Source organism: Heloderma suspectum, chromosome 7 (genome assembly GCF_057233095.1).
Source record: "Heloderma suspectum isolate Gila_16-S chromosome 7, 16-S_ref, whole genome shotgun sequence".
Lineage (NCBI taxonomy): Eukaryota > Metazoa > Chordata > Lepidosauria > Squamata > Helodermatidae > Heloderma > Heloderma suspectum.
The window spans coordinates 14,628,530-14,653,106 of record NC_139464.1 but is presented as its reverse complement, the minus strand read 5'-3'; the positions used below and the strand labels follow the sequence as shown (position 1 = coordinate 14,653,106).

Genomic DNA, 24,577 nt, shown 5'->3' with positions numbered 1-24,577 from the left:
CCAGAGAGAAGTGCTAGGTGAGGCAGCTGCACCTGCCACCATCTTAATTTCCCCAGAATGCCTCAGGGCCCAAAGGCATTTTGGGGGAAATTAAGATAGCAACAGTTATGTATCCGGGGGGGGGGGGCTGTGGTTTAGGGTGCAATCCTATGGCCATAGAATATGTGGTTTTCTGGGAACCTACCTCAGAGCCTGTGTTCCAAGATCGATTCCCGGAGAACCGACCTCTCCCCACTTCTGCAGTCATTTCTTCCACCCATACAACACCAACAGCTGCAGCCGCCTCATCTAGCCTTTCTCCTCGAAGCACCAGGCCATAAAAATTATATAGCATTTTTAAAAATGTTTAAAGGAGGCATTGTCAGCAGTGGTGGGCCTCCTGGGGTCCAGCATTTTTCCCACCATGTTGGGAGCTGATGTCGGATCTGCCCTCGAGGCTGTGAAGGTGGATGGGCTGATAAAATACCACATTCTGAAGTGGGAAGGACATTCAGCACCACTTCCCGGAGCCCTAAGGGAGGGGCTGTTCAGACTACATCAGGCAATATCTGTTATTTTTGCATTAACCAAAAATAGGAATGTAAGATGCCGCCGTATACGTCAAACCATTGCTCCATCTTGCTCAGTGTTGTCTATACTAAATGACATTGGGTCAGACAGGAGTTATTCCCACCCCTGCCTGGAGATGCTGGTGATTAAACCTGGGACCTCCTGCATGCAGAACATCTGCTCTACCACTGAACTATAGCCTCTTCCCATATGGTTAAATGCTTTTGAACTAGTTTTATCCTGTGTAATTTTTTCCCTGGTCCCTGACATCATTAGCATGAGCAAAATACATGAGCAGAATTAATGCAGATTAAAGATCTGAGCTTTTCTTGACACAGGTTTTGGTCATCTCTGTCACATATTTTTTTATAATTGTTTCTTAACTGCACAAAATCAGCTACATAGGAAAGGGGAAAATGCACCACAAAGGCTCTGGAAGAAAGTCTCTTTCTAATCCTAAACATGGCATCTAGCCGTATTTCTTTCTAATTAGGAAAAATAAAACAAAACATCTTCCCTTTGTTTAAATGTTCAGACTCCCTCTCTCTGTGTACTATATTTAGCACAGCTGTCACACCAGAAGAGCGTTTCTGCCTTGCTTTGTGCACTTGGGCCATTCAAAGATCCTGTATTTGCCAAGACAAGTCTCAACTGTTTAGAAGCTTTATTTCCTCTTACAACCAGAGCAATTCCCTAGTGAAGAGGTGGCAGGCTAATGCATGCTTGGCCACCCTTCCCCTATTATCATCCCTCAAATTAGCTTATAGAGCTAAGTGCCCTGTTCCCGGGGTAATAATTAAGTGCTTGCATGTCTCCACCAACCCCCTTCATTTCATTATATGGAGTAGCCTGGCTGCACTGCTGGAAGAACCTTTTATGGTTTACTGTGAATGAATCTTGTTTGAATCTCAAATGCACCAGTACAGTGCATTCACTAAAGAAGGAATTTGGAACCCTCGTTCAAGTAAATATCTCTAACAGGATGGTCTTGTGAGAGGGTCACTTGATAATCAGTGTGTCATGTAGTAAATCTAATGATGTTGCCATGTTTCACATTTCCTGGCACAGAAATACTAATCTTGGCAGCTTGTAATACTCGCCTTAGTTACAAGGTGACCGTTACAGTCTCAAAAGTTCTCCATCTTGGAACTGAAATGAGGGAGCTCTGGGCTTGCTTACCAGTACCTAGAACCTTAAAAATCCCTCTTTGCGGGTGTTTGATCAGATCTGTTTGAGCTGAGATTAGTTTCTGGAGCTTGGACAAGAAATAGATGTAATTTTAAACCGATTTAATATAGTGCAACCAACATTATGAGTCCATTTAGAACTCTCAGTTGAGGAGAAATTTTTCCCAAGTGTTCTCCAAAGATATTAATAAATGGTGGCCCTTTTCAAATCAAGCTGGGGAACATGGGCAGGAGGGTGCTGTTGTACTCGTGCCCTGCTTGTGTTTTCCTGGTAGACCGCTGACTGGCCACTGTGTGAACAGAATGCTGGACTAGATGAACCCTTGGTCTGATCCAGCATGGCTTTTCTTATGTTCTTAAGCTGAGGAGAGTTTGTCCATCACTGGGTAAAACTGTCCCTAGATTGGGCCATTTTAAATTGCAAGGAGGGGAGGGTTTGCATTTGAAAGTTCTCCCATGGGGGTAAACTCCTACAGACAAGAAACTAGAATGTTAGGATGATGACTAGACCAGAACCCATCCCCATTTCTTTTCTTACTGGAGAGCAAAGGACTATGTGATTTTCCCACTGCCACCCCCAGTTGGAAATGTTACAGTCCGGGAACACTTTTACCATTTGATGAGCTCTTTGTCTAGAGCAGTGGTTGGGAACCTTTGGCCCTTTAGATGTTGTTGGACTCCAACCCCCATCAGCCCCAGCCTGCATGGCCACTGATCAGGGATGATGGGAGAAGTAGTTCAACAACATCTGGAGGGCCACAGCTTCCCCTACTGCTAGTCTAGGGAGCATCTGTTACTATGCCAAGAAACTTGTAGGACCAGGAGTGTGAAATACAGTGGATGCCATTAAGGAGTTTCAATACCTATTCAGCAACTCCATAGTGCTTTATTCTGCATAGTAACAACCTTTCTCTATCTCTGTTTCTAGTGTGCAAAAATTGAACGAATTTCTCATAAGTGATGAGATTGGAGATGACAGCTGGAGAAACGGAGACAGTGCCTTAGCGTACGAGTCTTGCAAGAAGCACACTGGATTTGTAAGGGCTTATCTCTCCTTTAGAGTTTCAAATATAAACCTGTGCTCTCTAGGCACACTAATGAGTGGTTCACTACACTCCCTTTTAAATTTGGCTACAGAAAGGGGTCATTGATCACAATGGAATGGTGCACGCGCATCTAAATGGGTGGGGTTCTTTGCAGTAAAGATGGAAGTGAGGGGACAATACTTGCTTCCATGCTTGTTGTGGAGAAATGTAATATGGGAGGCTGGGCTGTCTCCGGGCTTGAGGGGGCTCTGGGCAAACTGCTGCTGGGTCCCTTCCTCTGTCAGTGGGCCCCTGAGGGCTTACCTGGAGGTGGCAGCAGCACTCCAAGCAGCACTGGGCATCTGGGTCTAGCTGGGGCGGCCCAAGACGTTTAGCTGCCTGAGGCAAAGGTCAAGGTGGCGTTCCCCCCCCCCATCCCATGTACAAAAGCCAACTGGACTGGCAGCTGAATCTTCCTTCAACACTGATGATGGGACATCCTCCTCCACTGCACCTGAAGGAAGCAGGCTAACCTAGAAAGCACACAGCAGGCTGCATGGCACACAGGAATTTCCTCCAACACTTTGCTGCTGCCACCTGAGGCACCTGCTTCACTCTGCCTAATGGTAGGGCCAGCCCTGGGGTCTAGCCACCATTGTAATTTCTCACAATGCCTCCAAGCGACTATGTCAGGGGCATTGTGGGAAATTAAAATGGTGGCTACACCTAGCCACCTGCCACTGCTCAGAGTGGTGGGCCAGAATTTTTTTTAAAAAAAGAGCAGTGCCAGCTTCAGGTTTCTATCTATCTATCTATCTATCTATCTATCTATCTATCTATCTATCTTCTGAATCGCCCATCTGTCTGGTCACACGGCCACTCTGTGCGATGTACAACAGTACAATTTAAAACAATAAAATTATACATTAAAACATTTAAAAATACCCTAACCCACCCCAAATGCCTGCCTGAATAACCAAGTTTTCAGTGCATGGAGGAAGCTCATTAAACAGGGGGCATGGCAGAGTTCCCTAGAGAGGGGGTTCCACAGAGTGGGGGCCACCACAGAGAAGGCCCTCTCCCTTGTCCTCACCAACCTAGCTGTCCTGGCTGATGGAACAGAGAGAAGGCCATCCGAGGTTGATCTTGTTAAGCGGCCTGTCTGGTGTTGCTGGAGGCGCTCCTTCAGATAGGCTGGGCCAGAACCATATAGGGTTTTAAAGGTCAAAACCAACACCTTGAATTTGGCCCAGAAAACAACTGGTAACCAGTGCAACTCCTTCAGCACCGGAGTGATGTGATCACGCCGGCGGCTGCCTTTAATCAGGTGAACCGCCGTATTCTGCACCACCTGCAGCTTCCGAACCGTCTTCAAGGGTAACCCCACGTAGAGCGCATTACAGTAGTCTAGATGAGAGGAGACCAGGGCATGTACTACCAATGGGAGCAGATGGTCGGGAAGGTAGGGGTGCAGCCACCGTATCAGATGGAGTTGGTACAACGCTGTCCGGCTCACGGCTGACACCTGAGCTATTGTCTCCATGGACAATAGGCCCGCTCCCTCAGTGCGTCTCCATTCTCACCACCATTGTCACCAGCTGCTATTGCTCCTCTTCCTCATCATTGCTTGCTTGGCAGGCAGAGAGACAGTGAGCAAGTGCAGGGGCAACTACTGCTCCTCCTTCTCAGCACCACCGTTGTCTGGGCCAGAGCGAGAGGCAGGTGAGCGCGCAGGTTGCAATGATGAAGAGGAGGAGCAAATCCAGGGGGCTCTTGTCAGTGGGCCCCTGCTGGGGTGTGAGCCCTTGGCAGATGCCTGATTATGCCTACCCTTGGTGCCGGTCCAGAAAGGGCACCCCCAGGGTTGGCTTCAGTGAAGCAGAAGCACCCAAGCAGCTGCCCAAGGCAGCCAGGTGCTGGCACTGGCCCTGATAAGGTGTGGCTATAAATATAATGAAGTGGACTATTATAGCATTAAGGAAACCTCAGTCAATTAATCTTAAAGATCACCTCCTTCCATACAAACCTGCACAGACACGCCATTCAACAACTGACACCCTACTGATGATTTCCCCATCACTCGCAGCATCTGAATTATGGCAGATGGGGATACACAAAGGGACCGTTTTGTCTGCGACACTCTGGTTGTGGAGCACCCTCCCTAAAAGGGTTTACACAAGGCTGCCTTGTTGCTGGCCATCCATCCTGCCGGCCAAACTGAGCTTTTCAGGAAAGCCTTTGCACTGATATAGAGTTGCTTCCAACTAAACTTATTTTTGGCTGCTGTGACTTTTTCTCGGTTTTATAAAGCTATCGTTTTTGGTTTTCATCAGTTACATGGTTTTAAATTATGTTGTAAGCTGCCTCGAGAGGTGTGTTGTTGTTGTTTACACAAAGGCAGGGTTAGAAGCATTTTAACACAGGTAATCACATCAGTGTGGGTCTATTAAATGATTAAATTTGCATAAGGGGAAAAAATCATTTTGAAAGTGGGCAAAAAAGCCCTTTTTTTAGGTAGTGTATCCATATTTTGCAGCAAGCATTGTCTTAAAAGAGGCACTCCATCTTCTCTCAAACATGAGGGAATACCTCTTTTAATGTGGTGCTTGCCATTTGCAGCTTTTAGAAATATTTGTATTCAAAACAAGGGGGGAACTGCTTGGGAGTAAGTCAGGCTCAGACCCTCAGGCCTGGGGTCCCAATCCAGCCCCGTGGGTTTCCCAGATTACCATGCCCCCTTCATGTGGCTCCACCTCCTTCCCCAAGCCACGGATGGTTTTGTGGTTTCTTCACTTCCGTGCAGTTTTCCCCCACCCCCCTTCTAAGAGATTGAAATGCTTCCCTTAAGACTTAGGGTGCAATCCTATCGATTGTGCCCTCGGTGTTTGGAAGCCCCCCAACTTGGAGGCTTCTGATCATCCAGTTCAGGGTGGGAGGAGCGGCGGAGGTGATCTTTACCTCCCCCTCCTCCCACCCTGCATTTTTCACTAGATGGGCTTTTTTGCCTGTCTAGCAACGGCACTTCAGAGGGGGAGGGTAGGAGGCTGGGGATGCCTCAGGGTAGTTCGTATCCCAGCCTCTCTGGTCCCCCCCCCCAGAATTCCCCCTTTTCTATCTCTCCTGGGTCGATTTTCCGACCTTGGAGGCTAACCGGCACAGATCTCCAACTCCCCCTTCTGAAGTCAGAATCCCCAGTATCCTGTGGCCTCTAGACAATGTCTAGGGGGCCACAGGATTGCTCCTTTAGGGCGCAATCGTATGTGGAGAGGCAGCTGCCTCCAAACTCGGAGGCAACCACCTATCCAATGCAGGGTGAGAGGAGCGCGGAGGGGATCGTCTCCTCCACGGTCCAGCCACCCTGCATTTGTGGCTAGATGGCCAATTTCGGCTGTCTAGCCATGGGACATCAGAGCATGGGGTGGGGAGGCCGGACAATGCATAGGATGAGTCGTACCACCACTTATGCACTTCTCCTCTCCCCCCCGCCCGGGACTGCGCCCTTTTGCCCCGCTCAACACTGTTGTTGTGAGTGCAGAGCCCAGAGACAATCCACACTGCCTACGAGGCGGCAGGGGCAGGGAGGCAGTTCCTGGAAACCAACCAATCCTTTGGCCATCTAGCTGCTGACTAGCGGCCATAGGATTGCTCCCGTAGTTATTTACTGGCAGTAAGAGCTTTAAGCTCTGACTGCTAGGCCTCCTTTTGCCTCCAGCCCCACCCACCACTGGAATGCAGCCCTTGAGAGCTTCTCCGAATTGGGATTTGGTCCTTGCTGTGAAAGAGATTCAACACTGTGAAAGAGTTTGGATTCCTGCACTGAGCAGGGGGTTGGACTCGATGGTCTTGTAGGCCCCTTCCAACCCTACTATTCTATGATTCTATGATTCACCCCTGCTTTCGTTGATCAAAATGTTTTAAATTAATCAGTCTAATTGATTCATCAACTAATGCTGCAATCCTAGATGCATTTACTTGGGAGTAAGTCCATTGAATTTAACAAGGCTTACTTCTGAATAGACATGCATAGATTGCACTGTAAATGTTGCAATCCTTGTAACAAATAAATAAATAATACAACAAGAACAACAATAATATCATACAAGTAGGAGACCATTTGCAGCAGGCAGTGGGAGCAGGGCACAGAGCTCCTTTCCATCCCTCTTAAAGTCCCTGATTCGTAGTGAATCCAGGGAAACTGGATTTATTTTCAGAGGTCCAGCATGCATTGAGTTAATTAATCTGGATTATTTCAGTTTCTCATATTAATTGCAAATTGGAGGGATGGAAGTGTCTGACCATTCTTAGGAAAAATGTATACACTTTTGAGCTCACTTGCTATTTTATTGCGTAACCATGCAGGAAATAAAGCTTCTTTCTTCTCCCTTGCTGTTCATCTACATAGCACCCCAAAGCCATAAATCGGAAGCAGCCTTTGAGACAGCAACTGGACAGCTATGAGCAGCCACTAAGGATACCAACTCGTCATATAGACATAGATGACTGTGCTATCAAGGTACTTTGTATTTTAAGTAGGGCAGCCAACCAATTATTTCTACATCTACCTGCTGCCTTCCATAATCAGTTAATGAATTGCTGGCAAGCATAATCTAGATAAGATGGACGTACTATTGTTGGATGCTTCATCTGACCAGGAAAGTGGTGTTTATCCTGTCCTGGAAGGGGTTGCAGTTTCTCTGCTCGGGGACATTGTTAGATGTGACTCTGTCCTTCAATGCCCAGGTGGCATCTGTAGCATGAATAAATGCCACCAGTTGCTGGGGAACATGAGATAGTGCTATTGCACTGGTATCATACTTGTGGTCTGCCTACAGGCAGCTTCTTGGCTGCTATGCAAACAGAATGTTGTACTAGATAGACTTTTGGTCTGATCCAGCAGGGTTCTTCTTGTGTTCTTATGATCTGAACTATCTTTCACCAATTAAGGCTTGGGCTGTTGTTATTTTGCATCCATGTTGGAAGGGGTTATTATGTACTTTATGAAATTGATAATATTGAAAAGTTTAGAAAACAATGTTAAACAATGTTAGAAAACAATGTTAAACAAACACATTAGTTTCCCCCCTTTCTTTGTAATCCTTACTGTTGTGGCATCCCTCCCTCCCTCCCTCTCTCTCTCTCTCTTTCTTTTTAATTGAGTCTCAGCTAGTTTGAAAGAGATATAGGGTGTGTGTGTGTAAACTTCAATACAATTGTTGCATGTGTTTATTTACGGGTCTAAAGTATGGTATTATATCTTTCAGGTTACCAATGGATACTTCTCATGGGGAAGTGGTTTAGCCACCTTATCCAACATTGATATCAGAATCCCAACAGGTAGGATTAATAACCTTCCATATTCAACATCATTTCTTTTGGCATATCTTCTGTAATCACTGGATGGTTTGAGCATTAAAAGGATCAATTATAGATAGGTTGACTATAGAAAAATTCTGTAATCTTTTAAGTCCCACCAATGCAAAAGGGAGTTAAGCTTATGCTAAACTTACTTTGGAGTAAGTTCTATTGAATTCAGTGGGACTTACTTCAAAGTAGAGGTAAATTTGATTGTACTGTAAATACCTTACACTGAAATGAACGGGAGGAAACTCTGGGTTATATCCAAGTTCAACACAGTAGGACCTTTCTTTCTCCAAAACAAACATATATTATTTGTCTGTTTGCTTGCTTGCCTGCCTGTTTGATGAATGTATATCCCACCTTTAGCATAACCCTCAAGGTGCCTAACAAAATAATAAAATAATGATAGAAATAAAACAACAACAAATGAAGTAGCAGATTAAAAAGTGGTAACTAGCTGAGAGCCACAAATATATAAAACAGCAGCCAATCTATATTATCTGCTCTTAATTCATATATGCAAGAATTCATCATTCATACAATACATTGTAGCAATCTAAGTAACCATCAGCTTTCTCATCTAGTTTTACTTTAATTATTAGTTTAATTTTTTAGTTCTGTTCTAATTATAGTTGGTTGTTCTTTTGCAGGCCAAATGACAATGATTGTGGGTCAGGTTGGCTGTGGTAAATCATCTCTCCTTCTTGCTATCCTTGGTGAAATGCAAACTTTGGAAGGCAAAGTTCGTTGGAGCCGGTATGTTTTCTAGTAGTTTGTTGACTTTTTAAAAGGGGGCTGTGAAAAATGGGATGGGGTCTCTGTTTTAGATCCAATAGTTATAGGGTTGTCACCTTTTAAGCTGAAAAATCATGGACCGTCCAGCTAGTGGAACAAAGCAACATACAACTTAAGGAGTGGTCTTATGATCAAGTGCAATCATGGGAATCTAGTAATATTATTTACTTTAATTATTAAAGACATAGCCCTTATTATTCTATGCCAGAATGTCAGTTTTCAGAGTGGAGTTGATAAAACAAAATATCATTTCTATATGCATTTTATATCCCCAAAGCAACTCCCGCCCCCCCATAAGTATACTTGCAGCTTCCCTTGGTGGGTGCTTAGCCCCCTTTCTCAAAAAACAGTCATGAAACAAAAAGCAGTCAGCACTCATCACTTATTCAGAAACACAAGTCTTGGAAAACATGGACAAAACAACAAAGACTATTTTCTCTCCTAATAAAAGTAGTCTGTATACTGGGACTCTAGGAAGGAATGCTTCACTTTGGGGGAGGGTCCTGGTCAGGCTCCTCATTAAAGATAGTGGCTGGACACATCGCACTACAGCCACCACTGTGTACCTCCAATTAAGGGCAGGCCAGAAGAAAAGGACCCCAGGAGGGTCCCCACATGCAGGAAGGGTGGCTTTGGCTCAAACATTTCTAGTAATTGTTGTGGACAAAGATTCTAAAATACGATTCGTCTGTAGCAATGATAAATGGGTGGCAACCTTAAGTGGGAGGCAGTTGGTGGCCCCTGGGCAAAGTCCAGTCTTTGTAGATTCAGGCAAACTCATCAAGCTGACTTTGGGAAGGAGGGGAAATTGCACTTACATTGGACTTGGACCCTGTGTGAGATGGCCACAGCTAATCTACATTGCATTGTTACATGCAATTGTCCTAGTTTGCATATCATCATTTCATCACCATAGTGCTTTCCTAGAGTTAATGAATGTATATATGTAAAATATCGGGTGGCCAGATGCAAAAGAGGACTGGGCTCCTGGACTTTTAACAGTTGTGTAGAGGAAGGGGGAAGTTCAGCAGGTGTAGCTTGCATGACAAGCTACACCTGCTGAAATTCCCTCTTCTTTTACACAATTGTTAAAGGTGCAGGAGCCCTGACCTCTTTTGCATCTGGCCACCCTAGACCCTAGTAAAACATGAGCTAGTCCTGGGGAAAAACACTGACAGAAGAATTTAGAGATCACAAGAGCTGAAAAACATAGTCAACTTGGTCCTATTTATCTCCTTGTTTCCATTTACTTAATATTCTGCCATATTTTCAAATTTATTTCTGTGAGGTCTAGAAACTTTAAAAAAAATTTTTTTTACAAATGAAGACCAGGACTTTGAAGAGTCCTGCAAGAGAAGAAGAGATCATACAAAGAGGCCATACAATTCTATATAACAGAGGCTTGATGTTTCCCAACTCTCTATTATAACTGGCAAAAACAACTGTGCTTGTGTTTTGCTGATAATTTCAGACTGCCTGACAGAGAGGTGTTTTCAGGAGGACCCTACAGGTATTACTAAATTCAACCCTGTTGGTTTCAATTCCCTTAATCAAGGTTCTAATTTCTCCATCATTTCCTGACTACATAATTCTGCATGCTTGACTTTGCCCGCTGATCTTATAAAGGCATGGAAAGGGAGAAATATGGGCCAACAACATCAGAGAAGTTAACACAGGTTTTGTAGTACTTTGGAGCCAAACTCTACATTTTTATGCATGATGGGTTATATTTTATTCTTGGTAACTCTACCAAAAGGTAACTGCTGTGCTTGACCCACAGGTGGTTCTACATTAGGTATAAGTTAATGGAGGTGAGAATTTCCAGAGGATAGGTATACATACCTGCAATAACTTCAGGTCTCTTATGGTATGTTTGGCGGTAGGTTTTTCCAGGGGCCTGTCACTTTCAAAATTTGGAGGTGGCAAGTGATTTGCCAAGAGCCATAAATCAGCATGCAGGAAGTTCAGTTCCTTACAGCTCCAATTAAATGGATCTCAGAGTGAAGGGCTAGATCTTGGCCTGAGACCTTGGGGAGCCACCAGTCAGAGAAGCTAGTACTGGGCTCGATGAACCCAGTGAGCTGACATAGTACTAAACAGATTTATATATTTAATTATTCTATCAGACACCTGTCTTGCTTGCTTTTCTTTCCTCACTTCCAAGTTCCAACTACTAGGACCTACTATATGACCTCGATACATCAGAGCATCCAGAAGGCCAGCCCGCATACCCAAATCCTCACCCCCACCATTTCCTCATACAAAACTTGTCCTAGGTACCAGGAGTCCTAGAGTGGTTTCTGATGTTAAGCATACAGTTGAAGAGAAGACGCAGGACTCCTTCAGGCTTCCTGCATGTACACATATGATTAACATCCAAAGCCACTCCTAATCTTGTGTCTGATCCTGAAAGACTTGCAATGTTTGATAAAGGCAGAAACCTGGAGGCATGTTCTAGTTGACTTCAATCACTCTAAAACTGTGTTCTCAACGGGAGAAATTTCAGCATATGCTTAACTTTCCTGCTGAAATTAATGGAATTTCAAAGTGCTTCATTTTGGCTAGATTGCGCCTCTGATGTTAAAAGAGGCATTGCAGAAGTCACCTAAGTGTTTGGCTACATTTTATTTGTCCAGCTTCCTTTGAAAATGTGGATTTTGTAAATGAATTGCCTAACAGAACAGTCTGTACATCAAGACAACAGCCTGGGTGAAAATAATACTCCAATGGAAAATAATCAGTTTGCCTGATCAATTTAGTAAACCCCATGGTTTTCAGTCACCCTTTTGGTGTCGCTGGCAGTGAACCATTTCTCTGGAAAGCAAATTTTGTGTGGGACTTTGGCTCCTTCCCTTGCCAACAGTGCCCTAGTTCCTAGGAGGAGCAGTGCTCTGGAGAAGAGCTACAACATGGGTTTCTCCCACACAGGCTCAGACCTCTGCTCTGAGCCCTGCTGAAAGGACATAGGCTGCAGCAGCTTCCCCATGACTGTAATATCAGAAGGGGTCCCAAGAGTACCAGTGCTGCTATTGTAAAAAGGGTCTACTCCATGCTTCCAGTGGTTATCCTGCATTTCTCATCCAGAGTTCTTTCACAGAGGACCTTTGCATACACTTACACTTCAATGGAACAAGCCGTTATGCTTGTGCTTCAGTGCTTCTCTGTTGTCTGCAAGGACTTGTTGGATCCACTTAAGCCCTGACTGTAGAAATCCTCTACTGAATGGGGTGCAAGGAAGAATCATCCTTTCTAACACAAAACACTTTTCTCCTTGTTCATCTTCTGATGAAGACTCATTCCTGCTTTTGAGTATGGGATGTCAAGTTATGTAACTAGTGGATACTAAAAACTGACCCCAAGATTAGCAGGACTATATTAATTAATGTTTTACATACATGAAGTTTATAACTTGGATCTTTTGCTTCAGCTGATACTCCTTCCTTCCTTCCTTCCTTCCTTCCTTCCTTCCTTCTAAATTTCATCTTGGTGCTCCTGAGATTTAAGGAAAATGCTCATACCCATGCAATAGTGAATTAATTAACAACAATGCTTTCCGCCCTCCTATGTGGTTTTCCATTGTCTAGGTATGAGCTTCATCTTTTAGGCTGCGAGAACCATTGCTTATTGCAGTGAAGCATTCACCCTCATTTGCATGTCTAAGCTGTCAACATTACAGTCATTGTCATTTGCATGTCTCTGCTCTTTATATGTTCTTTAAGGAATTTGAAATCTTATGGGGAATGGGAAGAATAAAGAGGCTGGGGGTGGAGGGAGGTTGAGCTTACATAGTAAGTTCGTTTTCCAAGAGGTGCTCAAAAGTCTGGGAGGGAGCATTGAAATAGGGTTAAGTTGCCAAAGAAGCACATCAGGAAATCAAATTCACAAGCGGGCATGTTGGTATCAATTGTGTTCATAAAGAAACTAACTGACAGAGTTGTCTGATCAATCTTATAATACCACAGAAATAATTAATTACAGTAGGGCTGAAGAGAAACAAAGTTAATTTCATACAACTTTGAAAGGAGCCATCCTGTCCTCTGTAGCAACAGTTTCCAGAGAATGAGGGAGGTGTGCCAATCCTGGAAGATACTGACCCAGACTCCAAAGACTTGCAAGGTGTTGCAGAGTTAAGAAGATATCTACAGATAGCGACACCTGAAGTTTCCAAACCACATGGGATCTCAAGAATGACATCTGACTCTGAAATCTGTGACATCTCATGAAGACTCAAACGATCTCAAATTTCATGGGATGTTACAAAAAGAAGGAAGGGATATAAAGGCCATCCAAGTGTCCACCACGTTGGGTTTAGCGTTCTAGTTGCTGATGGTGATTGAGGACTGGGCAAAACTGGTCAGGATTTCCATCAGTATCCTATCCTGTACAGTTAAAATGGAGTGGTTTCAATTATCTGTAACAGAATGTAAGCTTCGTTCTTCCTATGCTTCAGAATCAGGATTTTGGTTTGTTTTTTAATATCTCTCCCCCTAGCCAAGAATGTTAAATTTGCTTGCTGAGTTGCTGTTATCCTTCCCCCAACTACTACTAAAATATTGTTTACCATAACTTGCAGTGTAAATGAAACTGAGTCTTCTATTGAAGCAAATCGGAGGTATTATTCTTGAATCTTCTTCTTGAATCTCTACCTTTTGTACTCTGCAGTGAACGCCTTGTTTCCTTACCCAATTTACTGATCCTCAATTACAGTATATTAACTAGTAGACTTCTTCAACACAGTGGTTCCCAATCTTTGGGGGGGGGGGTAATGGGTTTATCCATCTAAAGTCCTGATCAAGTACATTTCTGTACACATGCAACAAAGACATTTAAGACCCAGTGCAGAATGCTACACCAGCAGCCAGTGACTTCATGCGGTAGAGAGGAACAGTCTGCACTTCTGCCCTGCCCTTATCCTTCTGCACATAGATAATGTTGCATGTGATGTAAGTGGTCCACATCAACATCCATCCTGTGAAATCTATCTCTCTCTTTTTTGAGGGGATGAATTTTTCAAATCGTGTGTTCACATGAAGCATCCACATCACATGTGACATGTCCCGAGGTATGATCTGAAGGCACATGATGCATCACACTTTCTGACGCTACGCAGGCATGGGGTTGGTCAATGCCTGGATGGAAGACCACCAGGAACCCCACAGACATTGCCTTGAGTTCGATCATGGGAGAATTTATTTTATTTTATTATGAATATTTTTATACTACCCTTCAACCATATTTCCAGGGCAGTTTACAAAAAGCAAGGAAGGGCATATGTCCAATAAATAAACCATCTAGGCATGGTTCCTCCATCATTGGAAGAAACTGGTTAGCTTGTAAATGTCTAAAGCAGGCAGGCCTCCTGTTGGTACTAGTATTCTAGCTCCTTCAGTTCAGGTACCTTACAGCATGCAAGGAGTCAGGTTTCTGCCCTAAGGAGCTTAAATCTAAAGTTCAGCACAGGGAAACAACAGAGGAAAGGCTTTTACTAATTTTGTAATTTTGGTTTGATTTGGTTTTTTAAAAAAACACGGTTAGCTGTCTCAAGCGTTTTCAAGGGAAGGTAGGATATAAATGTTTTAAATCAACAGAGAAATAAGCTTGGGGGGGAGTGGAGGGAGGACTAAACAGGAATAGAATAAGCATGCTTAGGCTGGGTTATAGGCTTAGTTGTTGTAGTACATGGGAAACAGGGGGTTGATATTGTCACTTACTGCCTCTTAAATATGGCCTGTAAATATTGGCCCTCCTTTGCTCTTATCTTAGGTTGCTCCAAGACCTAGAATGGATTGGAGGTACCACCACAAAAGTAATCATATACTGATAATGGGCAGGGAAAACAACAGTATAGCTCATCAAATTTTCATATCAATGAAACCAACTTGGAATAACCACAGACTGGAATGTATTGATCATGGAGCAATGAGGGGTGGAGGGGAAATAAATGAAAAAGTTCTTGCCACAAAGCTAGTAGCAGAGCAGACATGAATTTGTACTATGAACGGTAGGTTTTAGCCCTCAAATTCTAATGGTTTGGATTGTTTTGCTAAACTGTAACTGCTAGAATTTGAACCTCCAACCTTCATGTTTTGATGGCAATTCAATCCAAATTTTGATGGCAATCCAGATGGGAAATGTCAGCATTTCAGTGGTCGAATCCTAAATGACAAAAACCTTTGCTGGTATCAGAGGTTTGTCAAATTTTCATGGTTCTTCAAATTTCAATCCAAATTTGAGTGATTCAAGTGTCGAGACATTTGTTGAACTAAGATGAAGTCTCATTTCAGCTTTAACTAGTAGCACGTGTGGCAGTGACTGGGAACCACTGTGTTATCAGATACTTGATAACTTTAGGGAAATTAACATCATACCATACATTTTTGTGCCTTCTAAATTCTTTAAATATGGAAACTTGTAGAGTTACATCAAATACTTCTAACCAACATTTGATATTTCACAGCACCTCTCTCTCTCTCTCTCTCTCTTTTCTATCAAACTGCAGATAACTACTAGTAAAACATGCAAAGAGCCTATTTTGATAAGACACCCCAGCATATATATATGAATGTCAGTTAGAACTGAATTGAATAGCTGCAAATATTTTTAAATTGCTACTTTTTTCATATTTGCCATGTAAATATTGCGTGAGGAATTTCAAAATCCAGATTTGAATATGCATTGTTGAATGTGACATTTTAACCTTGTCATTCAAATGCTTTAGGCTTGTTGGCATCTTTTGACAGTATTGCTTTTGGCAGACATCAGTGTCCCTGGTGAACTAAATATGCCTACCTTCTGAACATGCACTACAGGGGTTCCTTGACAGACAGGTTGATGTGGAAAGTCTTCCCTGAAAGTAAAAAGTTGGAAACCTACCATGTTTTGCCACTGCATGTCAACTATGATGCAGTACTGTCAGATATCAACTGTCAGATATCAAACACTGAATTGAAACGTCTTTGGGTGTAAGATACTGAATATTCAGCAAGTATGTGACCATCCAGAGCACATATGAGCAACCTGTGGGCTACATACAGCCCTCAGCCACTCTGTGCTACCTGCAATGTCCCACCCACTATTCCCTACAGCCCAGCCAATCAGCCATCAGGTGGGCAGCAGGGAACAGATAGCTGTTTCCCTCCTGCTATTAGCAACAGGGAAACAGCAATCTTCGTCAGGATTGCTGGGAAGGGGGAGAATTTTAAAGCCCCCCCCCCCCCCGATACACATCAGAATTGCTGTTTCAGTGAGGAAACGGCATTCTTACCTAAATTGGGATCGGGGGGAGGGGGAGTTAAAGCCCATCCCATGATCCTAATCAGGATTGCTTGAGGGAGAAGCTTTAACCTCACCCCCCTTCACAATCCTTGCAGGCAAGATCACAGTTTCCCTGTTGCAGGGGGCGGGGAGAAGAGTTCCTGAACCTGAATGGATGGGTGTGTGCCCCATTCACTCACCTCTGAATTTCAGAGAACAGCTGGCAAACGTACAATATCAATATTTGCAACAGAGAACTTTGAGAAGGACTTTTCAGAAGCAAATTCATGTCAGTTCTAATAGCAATCCATCTGCCTTCGCTAGGTTATTACTATAGTTATCTCAGAGAAATAATTTTATGATGCAGTCTGTTGGTTGAGTAGGAAAGCTAGCCCAGATATGCATTTTGTATCAAACTTGGCATTAGCAGTCAGCATAGTCAGGTATCTGCTAGGGCCCGTGTACCAGTGAAGCATCCAGAATTGATTGGAGCTTCCCAAATTACCACTGAATTCCTCCATCTTTATATAGGGTGCTGTTCAGGCTCCAAGATGTGTGCAGTGCTCCAGGGTCTGATCTCCATGGATAGACACTGGAGTCCGTGCACATGGAGTTCAGCACATAAGGAGCACACTGATTGAGCCTATGCACATTGGACTGTGATGTATGGGTGCGTAGCCATGATTCCATGTCAAACTCCTTGACACAAGGCAGGGTGGTGGCGGTGGCAAAGATGACACAGGCATGCCCAGTGCCATAGTAGGGGATGCAGTCCTATTTCCTCACTGCATATCAACTCCACTGACTTGGAGATAAGTGTGAGTAGGGCACACATGATAAACTCCAAGTTGAAGAACTGTATCATGCACACACAAAAAACCACAGCAGGGAGTGGGTGCTCCTCTAACAGAACCTTTTCCTTTAAACCTTTCCATAATCACTCTGATTATAACAGTTGCTTTTCTTTGGTGTGCTGCTTTGTCTCTTACCAATTTCAATGCACAGTTTTCTAAGTTGTGTACAGAAGATGCTATGTGCCTATTGCTGCCTCTAATGCATTTACAACCACATCTTCCATCAGGAACCAGTACTCAGTGGCATATGCAGCCCAGAAGCCCTGGCTCCTGAATGCTACCGTGGAGGAAAACATTACCTTTGGGAGTCCATTTAATAAACAGAGGTAATGAATGATGTTATGCTTCTAACAGTCAGACTTCTCAGACTTTCCTGCTTTTCTCTCAGTCAAGGCAAGATGAAGGAGAAAACCCATAAAACGTCACGAAGGGCCTTTTTAGTATTTTGTACGGACTGGGTTCACTGCATCAGGAAATCTTCCCATCCCAGTACTGGTGGCGTAGTGGTACATTTTGAAGTGCAAGCAAAACATGACAGTCCTTGTACTGTGCCCCCAAATACAGTCCAAAAACACAGGCAGCTGTGTTGATCCGTATCAACCAAGCAGTTTTAGTGGTTTTCATCTCGACCAGGAGCAGGTATCTTGTAAAGCTAAGAGGTCTTTAATACCCATTCAAGACCATGTCACTTCACAATAATTTGCATTATAACGGAACAATATTGTTGCTGGAGAAATTAATTTCTCCCCAACTACTGTGGGGAGTGCTGCTAAATTCAGTGGGAAAGGGGAATTCTGAGAAGACGGGGGACAGGGGGGTTGGCAGATGATGTCAGTATCCTTGCTAACCAAAAGGTTCCAGTGCTGCATTCCTACAAGGCTTGACTCTGCTACACCACTGCCCAATGCTATTGAAATGATCGATACAGGCCCAAACAAAAAGCACCCTGTCCCACCCCCAATCCTCCCCTGTAAAACACCCCCCGCCCCTGCTCCCATATTCCCTGTTACCTCATAAAGTTTGGTGTGTTCAGTCCATGCATTTGCAAAGATAACCTCTAGTTTGGCCCTTTGTGAGTGCAGCCAAATGCTGTAACAACTAAGCACCTTACAAAACAAATCGAGATTTGGGCTCTCTTGAGCCAACGAAGGCAGGGTGGGAAATGGTAGGAGAACTGGTAGTGGCGACTGTCGGAGTTGCTCACACACAGTCACGCACGCGCACAAGCTTCACTGTTGCACAGCTCTTTCACCCTGGAACAGAAGGTAGGCACAAACTCCACAGTATCGACCTGCACCAGCCACAAAAGATAGGACAATGATCTTGCTATTAGCTCTGCTTCTTACTCATGTCTGCCAGGTTCTTCCTCCTGGATTTCTCCACCAGCCCTGCCCAGAGACCAGATCCTTATTTTATTTTATTTTATGCAATTAAAAGCTAGCAAGCCACTCTGGATCCAATGCAATTTTGCACCGTATCGTTTTCCATATTCAACAGGTACAAAGCCGTCACAGATGCTTGTTCTCTGCAGCCTGACATTGATCTGTTGCCATTTGGAGATCAAACAGAAATCGGAGAAAGGGTAAATTAAGAATTATATTTATTTGAATGTTATTTTAAATTATTGTTAGGCCACCTTTCAAGATAATGAGACAATCACTATTATAGTCTGGTCTTAGCGGCCCTATGATTCTGTGATATCTATGACCCATTAATGCAACCATTTTCAAAACTGAGGCTGCCCAAATTAGCTCTTCTATAGAAGCCTCCTCAACACCCATAAATATTTTGCTTGCCTGGTTTGGGGCTTTCACCTTCCAGACCAGACTAAGCTGCCCTCATTCCCCCTACAACCATGACAACTGCAAGTTTCCCCACTCTCTTGACCGTGTGTGACTTCCCTAGTATATGGCTTAAGAGTTGGCATGTCAATAGGGCCTCCCGGATGCTGACATTTTGGGGACATGCCTCCTGTGTCTTTGCAGGGCAGGGGCCATTGCTGAGGAGATTTCGTAGGGCAAGAGTTACAGCTAGTCCTTATGTTTTCAGAAACAGAGTTCAGCCATTGCTTCTCTGTCCCACAATGCATTGCTAGGTGTGATCTGATAGCTGCAACACCTACCAATGACTAATTCATTCAGTCTGCAAATCTCTATTTCAAGACTGGGTCTAAACCTCATACCTCATGACCACAACTTCTGGTCAGTTTTTTTAAACTTTTCTTTTCCTTCCCCTATACCCTGCTTTGTGTGCCACCTAGCCTGATGAAGAGTTCTGGAGAACTCAGAAGCTTGCACACTTTTGTGGCATTTTGGTTGGTCCTAATAAAGGTACTGCCCAACTTTGGATTTTGGATCCCCCCCCCCCCCCCAGTGGACCAGCATGGCTATCTTTGGTGATTTTTTATGTGCTTTGTTAGGGCAGTGAAGTATGTGTTCACTGGCAGACCCACTCAACTCTGTTCATGTTTTAGCAAAATATAGTATTTATAGCTTGCAAGTTAACTGGGATATTTTATTCCCTAATTAATTACCGAGACACAGTCTGGGTTTGGCAGTGAACAGCCCTGACATTTAACATAACACGATGTTAGCTAAATTTGGGGGATGTTTGATTTTGGAGTGGTTTTTTAAAAGGTAGCATTTTGCAAGGCACTCTCAATACAGTTGTCACGATGTTTATTTAATAGACTGAAATTTAAGTTACACCCTTTAGGGAATTAACTTAAGTGGAGGCCAACGGCAACGCATCTGTGTCGCTCGAGCACTCTACCAAAACACCAACATTGTCTTCCTGGTAAGAATTATATCTTAAAAGTAATAAAACATGCAACCTCTTTTGTATTTACATTTCCAGTGATTAGTTAGGGTTAAAATGAATTTAAAATTCAGAACTCCACTTGGAATTTGCTAAAAGAGATTCTGTGTTTGGATGTTGGCATTTGAATACTTGCGACTGGATTTCTGAGACACAAAACGTAAATTTCAATTTCAGCATCCATTTTCACTCTGCAGTACATGGCAAAATGCCCCATACTTTTCTTAACTTGTTTTTAGTGGTTGTGTCTCATTTAAATATTGTGAGCCACCTTGAAGGGCCTTTGGCAGAAAAGGCAGGATACAAATATTTTAATAAATTTAAATAAATAAATGGTGCAGCTACCGTATTAGTTAACTGGATATGAGTTGAAAAGCTCCTGATTCAAATCTCGGCTGAGCCCATAGACTCACTGGATTGTCTTGGGGCAACAGTCTCTAGTTGAAGCTGCATGTGATATGCAGTTGCACATATGTTTTGGTCAACTTTTCAAAACCAACTTTGGGAGATTGAATGAGGCAAGATGGGCTTCTTAACCATTTCACTCTTTTCCATTCAAAATTGCGCACAGTAGCTGGTTTTCCATATGTGAAAGAACAGAGGCAGGTATTTGTATCTTTTCCTTTATGGGGAGAAAAGCAGCTGGGTGATCATGAGCAGAAAAATGGGCTGGAGGGGGAAAGAATTAAGGCAGCCTACCTCAACTTGGTGACCTCCAGATGTGTTGGACTGCAACTTCCATGATCTCCAGCCAGCATGGGGTGATGGGAGCTGCAGTCCAATACATCTGGAGTGCGCCCGGTTGGGGAAGACTGAGTTAAGCAGTCCCACCTTGTTCTGATCCTCCATTCAACCTTGTTGCCTCCCATAACTGTTTCAGGTATTAACAAAAGGTCCAGGGACAACTCTGTGGGCTTTTCTACATGAGGCTTTTAACCTGCACCTTTACCAAGGCTTCTGCTTCTGGATTCTTTGCAGGATTAAGATCGGCTACTTTACACATGTTTTATTCCAGGGTTTTTCTTTCTCTGCCTTTCTATATGTTTCATTACACCACCACTAGTTGGCATTGTGGTACAGTGGAATTGGGCAATTATATGAGAGTCTCATTCTGCTGTTTCTAAATAATACCACACTTTCCTCGATGTAAAAAAACCTGGGGAAATGGTTGCAAAGAGTGGGAGAGGCTCTGGGGGATGACAATGTCATGTAAAGGACCTGCAAACTACCATGAGTGAACAATCATGAGCGAACAATAAGGCCTTATGTAGAAAGGCTCTGTGTTGTGTGTAGTTTCAGCTTCAGCCACTCATCTCTAATAGGGGATTAAGAATACTGAGTACTTCACAGGACTCTTGTAAGGAATGTCTGAGGTGGTGTATGTGAAGTCTTTTGAGTAGTTGGGCAAAAGCACTTCATAAATACCAAGTATTATTTTAACTGCATGGTGCACTTTTCAGGAATCAGCAATGGAGTCTCAATGCATGTTTCCCCACAAACTATGACAGGGGTAGGGATGGGCAAATTCCCTACCTGTTGTTCCACAGGGGAATCTGCCCACGTGGGGAGGTGATCCGTCCCTCCCCCCGGAATCCGCCCAGGCCAGCTCCGTTCTGCGTCGATCCTGTGGAGCCAGCTGCCAGCTCCGCATTGCTGGCAAATTTCATCGAAACAGGTGGCCGGCAGCCATTGCCGTGCCGTATCTCTGTATAAGTAAGTCTCCGGATCCAAATGGCATAGAGGGCACCATTTGCGGCCGTAAAACTGGTAGATTAGCTTAAATGCAGCCATTTATGGCTGCATTTAGGTTAATCTACCAGCTTTATGGCCGCAAATAGCGCTCACTACGCCATTTGCATCCGGAGACTTACTTATACAGAGATACGGCATGGCAATGGCTGCCAGCCATATCGACTTTCGCCAATGATGCAGAGCGGGTGGCCGGCTCCGCAGGATCCATGTTGAGAGGGATCCAACCTGGACGGATTCTGCGGGGAGGCAGAGATGAGTGGTCCATTCCACCATGGACTCCGGGGGGGGGCGGATTCTTTAGAATCTGGCCTCATTGGAGTCCGTGGTAGAATTCTCCACCATCCCTAACCAGGGGTCATCAGCGTGGTGCCCACAGGTACCCTGGCACCTGCTAAGATCTCCAAGTGTGCCTGTGATTGGCACACTTTTCCCTACCGTTGTTAAGGTCAATGGAGCAATCTCACTCCATTGACTTGCATAGAGGTGGGGACAAAGGTCCCCTCCCCAAAACCAGCTGGGTGGGAGGCAAAGAAAGTGAGTATCCAGAAGGAGGGGCAAGAAAAACAAGAATCCAGAAAGAGGAGGGCAAGGAAAGTGAGAATCCAGAAGGGGGGGGGGTCAAGAAAAGTGAGAATCCAGAGAGGGGGGCATGCCAAATATTTTACCTCCCATGGCAATTTGTGGTGGTGTCCAGGACCCTTTTTCAAAATGTCAGCTCTGCCTGTGGGCCCACTGAGCTACATAGTGCTGGATGTCAGCATAAGTGGTCCCTAGCAGTGGCTGGAACTTCCCAAGTCCTCTCCAGAATTAATCAGAAATAAATGTATTACTTAGGGCTGTGCAGGGACCCCTGATCCGAGGCAGGCCTGATTTGGCTCGGGCAAATTTGCCCCCCCCCCCGACCCACCTTGGCCCCAAACCTAAAGCAGGGTTCAGATGGTGAAACCTGCTTCGGGTCCCCCCCGATGCCCCCACGCAACCCCCCAGCTCCTTATACGGGCCACCTCCTCCTGTGCTGCCGCCGCAGCCAACACTTTCTCTGTTGCTGCACTTCTGCTGCCTTCTCCGTCGCACTGCCTCCGCTGCACCGCCACCACCTTCACCGCCACCACCACTGTCTTCGCTGCCGCCACTGCCGCCATCTCCTGAGGCCTGGACGCGCAATGACTCGTCTTCTTCCAGGGAGTCGCCATTTTTAAAATGGAAAGCTCCTGGAAGTTCCAGGAAATGGCCATTTTAAAAATGATGACTCCCTGCAAGAAGAGTCGCCACGCATCCAGGCCTCAGGAGATGGTGGCGGGGTAGTGGTGGCGGCAGACAAGGTGTTGGCGGCATTGGCGAAGGTGGCGGCGAAGGCAGTGGCGACAAAGGCAGCGACAGGGAAGGCAGTGGCGTGGCAGCAGGCAAGGCGGAGAAGGTGGCGGCGAGGAGAAGGTGGCGGCCGCAAAGAAGGCGGCTCAGGTAAGGACCTGGAGGCGCCTGGGGGGGCCTGGACCAGGGGGGCTGGGCCGAGGGCCAAAGCTCCGAAGCACACCGAGTGCTTTGGTGATCCCCCGACCCGCTCTGGGTCACTTTGTGCCCCCTCCACTTCGCCTCGGAAGGGGCACAAAGTGACCTGAAGCAGCCTGCTTTGACTTGGGGTTTGGGCCTCGGGCCAAAGCGGCGTACAGCCCTAGTATTAATTTCCCAGATGTCTGCTGAATGCCTGGAAAATTAATCTGAACTCTTGATTTGGGTCTATGTGGATTGAACCACTAGGCACAGCTGCATAATGCTGATATTATCACTGCGATACATTAGGGGGCTCAGTCCCTGACATGGCATTACTAGAAGTCCTCTGTGCACAGTTTATTGTGTCAAAAGGGGGGAATAATGAGGGCTCCCCCAAGATGTCACAGAAGACAGTGAGGGAAATTATTGATCCATTTCAGATCCTGGAGGGTCTGGGGCCTGATAATTCCTGGAGGAGATGCCTAAAACGATGCCTAAAATCTGGAGTTTAAACTAGGGCTGATTCCAAATGCTCCCCTCACCTTTACTTCCCTGTTCGTAGGAAGCGGTCAGTGGCCATTTGGGGGGGCAGAGGGATGAAAGGGGCAAAGATTCCAGTGGCAGTGATCATGTTCCCAGTTGCTTGCAGGTGTCATTTTCTCTCTCGTCGTTGCATGGCAATAGTTCTGAAGCAGTCAGAGTGAGGGCAAGGCTTTCTGCCCTCATGCTGGAGCCACATGGAGAAAAAGTGGTTTCTGCCATCAATCCAGAGTACGATTGCTGTTGCCACTCAGATGATGGAAAAGGAGGTGCTGGTGAAAAAAAGAAAAAGGAGAGTTGGGGTGGTTTGTGACCCCCTCACACTCCCACTTTCAAGTGAAAAAAACCCCCTGAAAATTACTTTCAGCTCAGGCCTAGTCTGTACTCTCCTATATTTCACAGTTCAGCCAATCACTAGTGGTTGGCACACCCATCTGGGGTTTGCTTTCTGTGCTATCCAAGATGGCATGTCTGTGTGGGATTCACCTGAACCACATCACACCTTCGCCATAGGACAGGCTAATGCACTGATAGGAATGTCTTTGCCAGATGACATCAGAAGGCTCATGATTTAGTTGAAAACAATGTAGAGGACATAAGACGTAATTGTTGTCTAAGGGCTAAACTACTCGCTATGTTAAATGTGTAGCATGTAGGTGATCATAGCTTTTTATTTTACTTTCAGGTCCATGGCACCAGTGGAGTTTTTTCTTCTTCTTAGGTCCCTGTGTGGGGGTGGGGGGGATTTAAATAAAAAAAAAGTGGATTTAATGCCCACACACACACACAAATGCTGGTCCTGGTCCAGATCAGGGCCCTGCATGCTTGCAAGAAAATAAAATAAAAAGTTATGATCACCTAAATGCTATGCATTTGACATAGCATGTAGTTTAGCCCTTAATGTCTCTCCTTTACTGTCACAAATGGTCACATAAACCTGAAAACTGGAGGTAAC

At 44.7% G+C, this 24,577-nt stretch overlaps 1 protein-coding gene across 2 annotated transcripts in view; it reads left to right on the top strand.

The window, feature by feature from the left end:
* The window catches only part of ABCC9 (ATP binding cassette subfamily C member 9), a 141,704-nt gene that overhangs the window by 63,124 nt on the left and 54,003 nt on the right, over positions 1-24,577 (top strand). The window contains exons 15-22 of one of the 2 annotated variants that reach the window (XM_084811694.1): positions 2,665-2,773; positions 7,164-7,274; positions 8,023-8,095; positions 8,770-8,875; positions 13,488-13,526; positions 17,250-17,348; positions 18,520-18,604; positions 19,738-19,818. In XM_084811694.1, the coding sequence (XP_084667820.1) occupies positions 2,665-2,773; positions 7,164-7,274; positions 8,023-8,095; positions 8,770-8,875; positions 13,488-13,526; positions 17,250-17,348; positions 18,520-18,604; positions 19,738-19,818 (703 nt within the window). The remainder of the gene's footprint in view (positions 1-2,664; positions 2,774-7,163; positions 7,275-8,022; positions 8,096-8,769; positions 8,876-13,487; positions 13,527-17,249; positions 17,349-18,519; positions 18,605-19,737; positions 19,819-24,577) is intronic. The other variant, XM_084811695.1, reaches the window with a different exon arrangement.